The sequence below is a fragment of the Branchiostoma belcheri genome, unplaced genomic scaffold, assembly GCF_001625305.1.
Source record: "Branchiostoma belcheri isolate BF01 breed outbred unplaced genomic scaffold, Haploidv18h27 scaffold14, whole genome shotgun sequence".
NCBI classification, from domain to species: domain Eukaryota; kingdom Metazoa; phylum Chordata; class Leptocardii; order Amphioxiformes; family Branchiostomatidae; genus Branchiostoma; species Branchiostoma belcheri.
The window spans coordinates 3,699,032-3,711,090 of NW_017802824.1; the positions used below are offsets into that span (position 1 = coordinate 3,699,032).

The window sequence follows — 12,059 nt, forward strand, 5'->3', positions numbered from 1 at the left end:
TCAAATTGAGAATAATTGTAAATTAGTTTTACTGTTGTTTTGCAGCAAACGGTGTCAGCTATAAGGACATTCCCATGCCGACCACTGTTCTACTGGGCCACACAACAACACTTAAGTGCAGTTTTAGTGCCCTGTCGCCAGAGGACATCGTTACATGGACAGGGCCACCTGGCGGCGGGACCATATCTGTCGGCCGTAGAGTAGGCCAAGGTTACAAGCGTCACAAGGTCACATTATCATCAAAGATGATTCATTTTCTACAGTGTTTGAGTGTTTTTGGACATGGCTTAGATTTTGCTGCCAATTCTAATATATTCAAAAGCATTTTTATCTTTATTCTACGAATTTTTTTACATGCTGCAGCTGGTTGGGGAAACACAAAAGGGGGAGTATCATTTACAGATACAAGATGTCAAGATGGAGGATGAAGGGATGTACATTTGTGCCAATCTTGATCTTTCTCCAAAAGAAGCCAAGTTAACGGTTGCTGGTAAGATGATATACTGCAACTTCATTTGTTATCTGTTTAGTCTAGGTTGTTTTATTTCGATCGCGAATGAATCAAAATAAGTCTCAAACAAGTCACAATGTTGCACCTTCAGTTCCAGTTCCGCTCCCACCTCTCATGAGAGGTCTGGAGGTTCCAAGAAAGGTTGGGCAAGAGCTTGTATTACGATGCCTGTCGTCTGGGGGTCACCCACTGCCAGAGCTTACGTGGTACAACGGTACACGGGCTTTTACTGGTGAACAAGTGAGACGGCAGGAGCGCGAAGGTCAAGTTGAAGCTGAACTAGTTATCCCACAGCTGACCAAATGGGACAACGGCATGAACCTGACCTGCAAAGCCAATCAGCCATTACCGGAGATTACGTCTGTGCAAGAGGCCTGGAATATTTTACATGTCCATTGTAAGTGTATGATAATGGCTAATTTGTTAAGGTGTCATGATCTTTAATTAAATTAACACATAACCCACATTTTACAAAACTTGAAAGGGAATCACGGACACACACATAGCTAGTTTCCGTAAAGGGCCTAAAAACTACAATTACTGGCACATGTAAATAAGTCTCAATAGTCTTTATCTCTGACGCGCCAAAATGAGAATGTAATATCGATTGAGTGCTAATACTTTATTGCAGATGCTCCAATGGTATCAGTTCCTATTACATCGGTGTCCGTCGTGGAGGGAGAGGCAGCATTTTTAACTTGCCTAGTCGACGGCAGCCCTTCTGCGAGCATCAGTTGGATAAAACTGGGACATCACATGCCGCTTGTGCAAGACGCCAGGTAAAAAAAAAACATGTGTTTCAGTCTTAAAATGAACATGTTTCAATACAATTCCACCATACGTATTCTGAATATATCTACTCACACTCAACATTAGGTTATGCCAAACATTAACGCTACAAGTAAATAAATCTGCCTTACGAGGGAATTTACTTGAAGGAAAGAGTTGTCACTTTTGTCTGGGGGAAATCTTGTATATTTATGATGATATTTTTTTTCTATACCAAAGAGAGCAGACCCTCCGCATCAGGAATACAACCCGTCTTGATGCTGGTATTTATCAGTGTTCGGCGGAGAATGGAATCTTACCCATAGGTGTGGGTACCGTTACTTTGAACGTTCTCTGTAAGTCTTTTATCCTCTATAATTATGGTAAACATGCGCTCATGATTAAGAGATCTTAATACTCGTACCAGCCGAACATAAGAATTTGTAACAACCAGTGAGCTTGGATCTTAACGTCATTATAATTATTACAATATTGTTATTGTTTATTATTTACCTGCGTAGTTTAAAACTGAACCATTCAGCAGTCATCGTTTTGTTTAGATAATGAGTTGAGTGAAAGATGTTTTTGTTTTATATTCACTATTATATTACGTTTTAGAAATTGCTAGTTATTAGCATATGCTGTCTGTTGTCTCGCCATTACAACCATTGACCTTTCTAATGTACAGACCCTCCTGTGATAAATCCATCCTTGGAGAAGGAAGTTACTGTTCAAGAAGGTAACGACGAGTTTTCGTTGGAGTGTGTAGTGGACGGTGTTCCAGAACCACGAGTACGGTGGCGGCGGAAGGATACAAATTTATATTGGGAAAACCCACTACGGTTCCACCGGATGAGCTACGACGTTGAGGGGACGTATCAATGTGTTGCAACAAGCGATGGATTTCCTCTACAGGCTAAAGACACATTCATCGATGTAGTTGGTAATAGTTTCTATTTACTGTACCGAAACAATATGCTTCCTTACATGAAAGGTGTATCCTTGTTTTTTTTGTCGTTGTTGCACGTTAGAATTACCAAAGTTCCATTCAGTTTCTCAATACAATTCTAATGATAAGTGTAAATGATGCTATGAGTAGAATACATATTCTCAAATATCTTGTTGATAGGGAAACCCTTCATGCAAAGAAAAATGGGCAAATCGACCATATCTGCCGCAGTTGGAGAAGAAGTTAGTATCACTTGTTCGGTGACGGCCGACCCACTGCCATCTAAAATAGACTGGATATGGAGAAATGATGACGAAGTAGAGAAGGAATTGCCAGCGAGTGTCAAAAGTAACATAGTTATCACTGAAGAGGGCCAGTGGATGACATCGGTACTGACCATACCTGATGCTACTGTGCAGAACAGCGGGAACTACATCTGCACGGCATCGAACGTCTTCGGGTCTGTCAGACGCAACATTCGTCTCGACATTTCAGGTGAAGCAAGCTGCTCACAAAAATTAGCTTTAGATATATAGTTAATATGTTTTTATTAATAAGCTGCCTTGCAGGGCAATGGCTTTTGCAGTAATGATATTATATATTATTTCCGATGTTATGCAAATACTACTAGTATTCAATAGATACGTACTTTTTTCTAACAGGGTCCTTGCCTATGGAGATCATCATACCTTCTATTACTGCTGGTACCATATTACTACTGACAACGGCAGCTGTTATGGTGATCTTTGCAAAGAGACGAGGCTGGATATGTAAGTCTCACATCGAAGGTAAGATCTGTTTTACATTCGAAAGGCTGCATTTTGCAATAAGAACGTATCTTTATTAATGAAAAGACGTTTTTGACAATGAAAAGACGTTTATGATTAAATATAATGTCCGACCATATGATATTTTCAGAACCTTTCCGAGTCCCAGTCTCTCGCCCGATGCCCCCTGTACCGAAGTACTTGTACAAGACCGGTACCATTGACTCCGGTGTGGAGGACCTACAGAAGCTACGGAAGATGTACGGTACTCTCAAACCACGTCCTCCTCCACGGATGGACACGGGATGGCCATCACCAGGACTCCCAAATGGAGGTATATAAATGGCTGATTCTGGAGTTTCTTTCTTACATTTTTAAGTCGAGAAGACTAATGATTTATGACATACAGGGGGCAAAATCATTTTATGCCACAGCTTTTGTATGTCTTTCTAAAGGATTGTTTGTTTACAAAATCTTGATGGTATATATAGCCAAGTCAAGATATATTCCGTTTTACTCAGGGTTAGTGCACTCGACGTCCCTCCCTCCGTACCCCACAGAGGAATGGTCTCGTCGGTACGGGTCTGCTGATTTGGATGGTTCACCTGTTGTAGTTCAGGTATAAATAGGCCATTATTACAATGACAAATGTGATTGGAATTAGCTTGCCTAACTAACATATTTTACATATTAAACAGCGCCTAATGCTATGCAATATTAAAAACTACATAAGCTGGAAAATATGGATTCCGTTAAACGCGTTGCTCTCCAATTGCATACCTACCGACGCCATATTTATGCATGAATTAACAATCATGACTGCTTTCTCCTTTCTAGTCTGTTGCCGTTGGCTCCGTGGCATCTGAAGTTTACGAGTAAACGTTGATAACGGAGTAACTCTGCATCTGTTTATTATTATCACTAAGTACAACGGCTGAGAATGGATGCTCTTGGATGTTGCGATTGTTCTAAACGTTGCCGAAATGTTGAATTCAACTATGGGTCTGACCACAGTCTGGCACCTTTTTCGCTACTGTCATCCAGTTGAATTTTAATCATAGCAGAGGACGATTATATTACCCTGTCAGTTTGATGCTTACCCTACTCGAAGTTAACATTGTAATTGCGATAGCGTGATGTTTTGGTATCTATCTGTGATTCTACACTATAAACCAAAAATATAGCCTATCAATTCACGTGAATAAAATGTACGTGCATCTTTCAATAGACATATAGCAGGCGTCTATAACGTTACGTGATGTATGACACACCAAATATCAGTAAAGGCGTCCAATCGTGTTATGAAATTAGAAAAATGTGGAATTTTACGTTTCAAGGATAAAATAACCAATCTTTAATCAATGTATCAAAAAAGTATACGTAATGCTAGTCTATATATCTACAATAGATATGTGATGTCATGCGGTTCCATTGATGTCATTTTACCTGTATACGTATGTGCAGTCATGAATCATGAGTAACACTGTAATAAAGGATATATTAGATAACCACAACGTTTCTAACAGTCGTATTTCCTATCTTTTCTACTTGCATGCCATCGTTAAGTCTGATGGTAATATGTAAAAGCAAGGGTCTGAACACAATTGTCACTTTTATGTATTGTCAAATGCAGTGGAACTAACACAATAAAAAATACCAGTTACTGGTCAAAGTTAATTACCTCATGACTATTAATATTGCAAATAGCAAAGAGCATGATAAAATGACCTCAAGGATTTATACTCCAACGTACTCATGAGGTTCCCAACACCAAAGGTGCATTAGTAACCTCCTTCCCAATAACTACATACAGAATAGTTAGACCTACACTTTAATGTATATGAAGATGGTAAGGTAAACTCACTATCCTTCTAGAACATTTTGAATCGTGGGAAAATACAAAATACCATCCACTGCCCTCGCATGAATACCTTGCGATTTTGTCATGCTATTATGCCTACCAACAGACACTAGTACTGCAAAACCTAATTCAAACAAACTTAGTTAATTCCGTATTGGTCCTCAGCCCTACCACATACAAGTGCATCCTCTAACTAAGGCTGCAGTAATAACACAGTCCGCAAGTGTCCTCGTTGCATATAACTGTCTTAAAATAAAGGTAGCTGCTAAAATACCTTATTAAGGTAGCTGCTAAAAACATTATTTCTATCACCTTATCTGAAGGTGACGAGCCACAAATGTCTTGTGGATTATCAAATCATTCAATAACACGTTACAAAAGTATATATAGCTAAGAAATGCACGTCATTAAGGTCCAAAACAAACTTGGCATGTATTGTATTCTCTATATTTTGTGATAAGCTATCAATGCCATCATCCAAACAAGCATTACGTCATTAACTAAGAAAGGATTTTTAGTGTACACGCAGACAAATTTTCAGCCTTCTGCAAGTTCATGATCTCACTGTCCCTGGAAGTTGTGCACCAAATCATTACTAAGTGACTTAGGCCATGCATTATGGATGACATAATGTAATTGGAACACATTACTTGGATTCCTCCAGCCGAAGTAATGTGTTCAGCTTTCCCCGAGGGCCGTAGACGGCTTTCATTTAGGGCCTGGGTCTATGGGTCTATGGGTGTGCGCGCACTGATACACACTGAATCAGACTGTAAACCGCCATATGGGACACACCCCAGCATTTTTCGGGCCATTTGGAGCTATCTGGGTACACGTATGAGCCAATTTCTCAAGTCCTCGTAACGTTGGTGGCTTTACCATTGGATCTGTTGTATCTCTAAGTAGCAAGATGGCTTCATGTGTGGACGTTCGTCTTCTTTGCTTCACCGTTTTATTCACTCTCCATTCACAAGGTACGTGTTGTTGATCATTATATGCGATAAGAACTACAGTTCATCTCAATCACCTAATTCTACTGGTTTGAGAAACATATTGAGTATCGCAGTCTTATGCAAGAGGAGGTAATTGATGTGCGATCGCCAAAAATAGATGTCTCGGACATTGGCCTCTAGCTATCGCCAATTACTGGACCATAAATATTGGCCTACTGTCTGAGATAGACTGAGTGCACATGAAATAGCATTGTGGCCAGTGTGAAGCTCACAATATGACCTTTACTTATTCATTCTCGATTACCTATAGCGGATTTACAATGCATACTATGCATCGTTTTTTGCGAGAAAAAAGAGGAAATGTGCTGTATAGTATTTTAGTTGATTTTGTTTACGGACACACTCCTTGAATTTAATTACAAAGTAAAGCAAGCATGCGTCACCTACCTGCTTTTATATTCACTTCCTGGAGATCCATCATGCTGTGTTTTGATGCATTACCCCAATGGGCGACTCTTATCATTTGTTGTGACACCTATAACATTCCTGTATCCATTTCCATTTCCTGTTCTTGTTTTACAATAACGGAGGTCGTGGTTTCAAGGACGCAATTGAAATTCCTATACTGTTTGAAGACATATTTGGGGTATAGGAAGTCTGTATGTAGTCACCGTAGTTAGAAACTTGGACGCTTGGAAAAGTTTATACATGTAGAATAAATATATTTTAGAATACCATAGAAGCTTACGATAGAAATAAACAATGTATGTTTATTATTTGCATGCATAATTTTTTTTTATTTTGTTTTGCAGCAAATGGTGCCAGCTATGAGGCAGTTCCAATGTCTACCGCTGTTCTTCTAGGCCAGACAACAACATTCCGATGCAGTTTTGGTTCCCTGTCGCCAGATGACATCATTACCTGGTCAAGGCCTTCAGGGATCATTTCTTCCGGCAGTAGAGTGGGACAAATTTACAAGCGTTACAAGGTCATACCACTTAATTAATCATTATGGTATTTTCAAAAGTATCATTACTCCCTGGAGGAGATCTAACGTCAGAAACCTCCGGCAGGAGTACTGTGGTTAGTTACTGCCCGTTTGTTGGCAGCTATAACACGATCCCTCTTCTGCATTCCTATGTAGTTTTTAATGTCGACTGCTAGTATGCCTACCTTTTTTTTACACCGTAGCAGTTCTAATAGGCCGTAACGTATTTCATAGAACACATTTGTATACATGAAATTGTGGAATATGTACTGTGCGCTTTTCGGTTTTCCCCCAGCATATTCGGTGTTAAAGGTCCCTTGTATGCATGGTTTGACAACATTTCGTATTGTTCCGTTTATTTCGTTTTAAAAAGCATTAAAGTAAGATATAACTCAGATGTATGTGCTGGAACAAAGTGATTTCTTTTACAGTTAGTTGGTGACACGCAAAAGGGGGAGTATCATCTGCAGATACGAGAGGCTAAGATGGAGGATGAAGGCATATACAGATGTGCTAATCTTGACCTTACGCCAAAGAAAGCAATGCTAACGGTTGTTGGTAAGACGATACGATGTTGATGATGTTGTTTGTTTTCATTCCTTTAGTCAGTGAATTGAAACTATTCAGTATCATACGTCTCAAAGATAAACATAAGGCATATAATTTTGTGTGCACCTTCAGTTCCAGTTCCCCGGCCACCTCTACTAAGAGGTCTAGAGGTACCAAGTAGGATTGGGCAAGAGCTTGTGATACGATGTCTATCTTCTGGAGGACACCCGCTACCAGAGCTGACATTGTACAACGGAACACGGGCTTTTACTGGAGAACAAGTGAGGCGGCAAGAGCGCGAAGGTCAAGTTGAAACTGAACTTGTTATCCCACAGCTCACCAAATGGGACAACGGCATGAACCTGACCTGCAAAGCCAATCAGCCGTTCCCAGAGATCACGTCTGTGCAAGAGTCCTGGAGTATATTACAAGTTCATTGTAAGTATGTGAGAATGACTAATTTCGATTGGGTATCATTGTCTTTTAATTACTTAAGTTACCACATTATTTTCAAAAAAAAGGGAGACACATGAACATACATTGTCTAGCTTTCGCGAGTGGTCCCTTAGCTACAAATCCTGGCAAATGAGTGTGGCTGTCAATGTTTATTTAATCTCATGCGCCCAAATGAGAATGTAACATCCATTGTTGCACTTACACTTTATTGTAGATGCTCCAATGATATCAGTTCCTATTCCGTCGGTGTCCGTCGTGGAGGGAGAGGCAGCATTTTTAACTTGCCTAAGCGATGGCAGCCCTCCTGCGAGCATCAGTTGGATAAAACTTGGTCATCACATGCGGCTTGTGCAAGACGTCAGGTGAAAAACCCGTGTTTTCATCTAAGATGTATAAGTTTCCATGCATTTCACCCATACGTATTGCCATATACCCACACGCTACAGAACGTTGTGTCAACATTAACGCTACAAGTAGTTAACTCTGTCTTAAGGGGAAACATGCTAAGATAAAGGAACTGTCCCATTTTTTTCGAACTGAAGAGCAATTTTTTTATCCATAGGAAGCAGACGCTCCGCATCAGCAATACAACCCGTCTTGATGCTGGTATTTATCAATGTTCAGCGGAGAATGGAATTACACCCATAGCTGTGGGTACCGTTACTTTGGAAGTTCTTTGTAAGTCTTCTTTATTCTATCACCAAAAAAAACTATATCTTTTTATTGTGCTCACGATCAAAAGATGTCAACATCAGCGATGAGCAATAATCAGAACCGTTTTCTCATCGATACTATAATATTGCCATTGCGGGGAAGTTGTAGTTGCGGCGTTTTTTTTAATTAACAGTTCGTACCCTATCATGTATGTTTTCCCGTAATTATAGTCACTAACATGCATAATTTACAGACCCTCCCTTGATTAATCCATCCTTGGAGAAGGAAGTTACTGTTCAACAAGGCAACGACGGGTTTTCATTAAAGTGTCTGGTGGACGGGAATCCAGAACCACGAGTCAGGTGGCGGCGGAAGGATGCAAATTTATATTGGGAAAACCCACTTCGGTTTTATCGAGTGAGCTATGACGTGGAAGGGACTTATCAATGTGTTGCCACAAGCGACGGATTTTCTCTACAGTCTAAAGACACCTTCATCGATGTAGTTGGTTAGTTTCCAATTACTTCAAAGGGCAATATTTCTAGTTTCTGATTACTTCACAGAAACAACATGTTTCTTGATATGAAATGTGTATAATTACTATTTTGTCAATGTTGCACTTTAAAAGAACTAAAGGACCATCCACAAATAACAATACGAAAGTATATCCATACAATTCTAATTTTTTGGTGGAAAAGGTGCTATCAGTGAAATACAGCGTATTGAATATCCCGTTTACAGGAAAACCCTTGATGCAAAGGAAAATGGGCAAATCGACCATATCTGCCGCTGTTGGAGAAGCAGTTCGCATGAGTTGCACTGTTACAGCTGACCCACTGCCATCTAAAATAGACTGGATATGGCGAAATGATGACGGAGTAGAGAAGGAATTGCCAGCAAGTGTCAGCAGTAACGTAGTTATCACTACAGAGGGCCAGGGAATGACATCGGTACTGACCATACCTGATGCTGCTGTGCAGAACAGCGGGAACTACATCTGCACAGCATCGAACGTTTTCGGGTCTGCCAGACGGGATATTCGTCTCGACATTTCAGGTGAAGTAACCCTCTCTCAAAAACCAGCTTGAGATAGAATAATGTGAAATCTTATGGTGGCATGGGAAAGGATGTCGACGTGTCGATATCATATTATATTACATTATCTTTATTTTCGAAGACACTTGTATAACTACGAATTTCTAAGTGATTTACATCTTTTGGTTTTTAGGGTCCGTGCCTAAAGATATCATTATAGCTTCCGTTACTGCTGGAAGCATACTACTTGTGACAACAGCAGCAGTTATTGTGCTCTTTGCAAAGAAAAGGGGCTGGATATGTAAGTCGTACATCGATGGTAAGTTATGTCTTATATTCTGATGACTGCATTTTGCTATTGATACATATCTGTATTTCTGTTGATAAGATCACGTTTGTGTAACTGTCTTTAAAGAAACGAAATGACTTTTATGTTTATTATAAGCATTTGCTTATGTTCAGAACCTTTAGCTTTTCGAGTCCCAGCCTCCCGCCCGATGCCTCCTGTACCGAAGTACGTTTACAAGACCGGCACCATTGACTCCGGTGTGGAGGACCTACAGGAGCTACAGGAGATGTACGGTACTCTCAAACCACGTCCTCCGCCACGGATGGACACGGGATGGACATCTGCTGGGGTCCCAAACGGAGGTAGATTAGTTGATAATGATTTAAAAGTTTTGAATCTCATATTTTAATTTAAGAAGGCTTACGATTCATGACATACAGAAGGCTCAATCATTTTTACGACATACTTTGTTCCTATTCTAAAAAAAAACGATTGCTTGTTTCAAAGAAGTTATTGCATTAAATGTTGTTTGTTTTACTCACTAAGGGTTAGTGCACTCGACGTCCCTCCCTCCGTACCCCACAGAGGAATGGTCCCACCGGTACGGATCTGCTGATTTGGATGCTTCACCTATTGCAGTTCAGGTACATATAGGCCGTTATTTGCATGCCAAATGTGGTGGTTGGAAACGTCTGTTGTTTACCTGCAAATGCCATGTTTATACAAATACTTTACAATAATTATTGTGTTCTTTTCCTTTTTTCTCTCTAGTCTGTTGCCGTTGGCTCCGTGGCATCTGAAGTTTACGAGTAAACGACGATAACGGAGTAACACTGCATCTGTCCAATGGCGATGGCTTAGGGCTGTGAACTCCAACTATGACCTGACCACAGTCTGACACCTTTTCCACTACTGTCATCCAATTGATTTCCAGTGATAGCGGAGAAAGACTAGTAGTACGTAAGGATGTCATTGTACGTGCGATAGCGCGAGGCTCTATGTTCTGGTGTAAATCTGTATTTAATAATTATTGTTAACTATAAACTAGACATATAGCCAATCACTAAACGTGAATAAACTTGACGTGAATCTCTTACTGCCACATGGCAGACGTCTATAACGTTACGTGATGTAAAGTGCATAATACCCCAAATATCTACATAGGTAGGCAATAAACATTAAAAAGATATGTAATCGTGTAATAAATGTAGAATTTCAAGTTTTAAAAGTTATATGTTATACAATTATAAATAATCTGTGATCAATGAATCGTAAAGGTACACGTAATGCTAGCTTATTGAGATATCTATCTATCTATATATGTGATGTCTTGTGATTCCATTGATGTCATTCTACACGTATGTTGCAGTCATGAGTAACACCGTATCCAAGCAAATTAAACAAAATTTCCTAAAATCATGCCACTTGAATAATCATTATGACCAATGGAAATGTCTAAAAGCAAGGGTCTAAAAGCACAACAATTGCCTTTTTGTATGTATTGGTATTGTCTGATGCAATGAAATAAACTAAAGAAATCAATGGTCAAATTTTTTATCTTGCTTGGGACTATCGGGGATAGCAAAGCCTTTGATCAAAAATGACCGCACGGATAAAAAAAGTACTCGCGTTACGCAATGCCAACACTTCATTAGTAACCACATCCCAATAACTATATACAGGTTAGTGAAACATATGCACTTTAGTGCAATGCATATGCATACGGTTAGGTTCACTCACTGCCCTACATTGTAGTTTGTTGCAGTAGCATTTTGAATGGTCACCCCGTGGTAAAATACCACCCATTTCCATCTAAAAAATACCTTGCAATTATTTTTCATACGTTAACCCTACCTAGACCGGGCTTTTTTTGACATGGGGGGACCGGGGGGGGGGGCGCTTTTGACCCCCCCCTAAGAACTCGCGAACGGTATGTCGTATGACCACCAAATTTTCAGAGAATGGTGTACTAGTAAAAATTTATCATATCTACAATTTTTATGTCGTTATGACGTAATATGACGTCATTATGACGTCATTAATGTGATTTTATTGGCCAAAACCGTCTAAATAGGTTTTTCCCTGAAAACCTCTCTGGTATACAACATAACTTTACCAAAAGTAGTTTATTGACAGAATATTATGGTGTACTAAGTCTTATGTTGCCCATAGCAACACCGGTGACGTCATAAAATGACGTCATGCATATTTAAGATATCCGCCATCTTGGATCATCAATCTTGAATTTTCAAAAATAGTTTTTTTTCATGATAAAGCCT

The 12,059-nt window shown here is 39.7% G+C and overlaps 1 protein-coding gene across 1 annotated transcript in view; it reads left to right on the forward strand.

Annotated features, from left to right (window-relative positions):
- The first annotated feature begins 625 nt into the window (after positions 1-625).
- LOC109464564 (hemicentin-2-like) overlaps positions 626-12,059 on the forward strand; it is a 22,395-nt gene continuing 10,961 nt past the window's right edge. The window contains exons 1-13 of the mRNA XM_019761569.1: positions 626-908; positions 1,143-1,290; positions 1,520-1,635; positions 1,968-2,222; positions 2,409-2,723; positions 2,891-3,016; positions 3,165-3,329; positions 7,479-7,784; positions 8,710-8,964; positions 9,198-9,512; positions 9,685-9,810; positions 9,954-10,142; positions 10,327-10,381. Of these exons, the coding sequence (XP_019617128.1) occupies positions 626-908; positions 1,143-1,290; positions 1,520-1,635; positions 1,968-2,222; positions 2,409-2,723; positions 2,891-3,016; positions 3,165-3,329; positions 7,479-7,784; positions 8,710-8,964; positions 9,198-9,512; positions 9,685-9,810; positions 9,954-10,142; positions 10,327-10,381 (2,654 nt within the window). The remainder of the gene's footprint in view (positions 909-1,142; positions 1,291-1,519; positions 1,636-1,967; positions 2,223-2,408; positions 2,724-2,890; positions 3,017-3,164; positions 3,330-7,478; positions 7,785-8,709; positions 8,965-9,197; positions 9,513-9,684; positions 9,811-9,953; positions 10,143-10,326; positions 10,382-12,059) is intronic.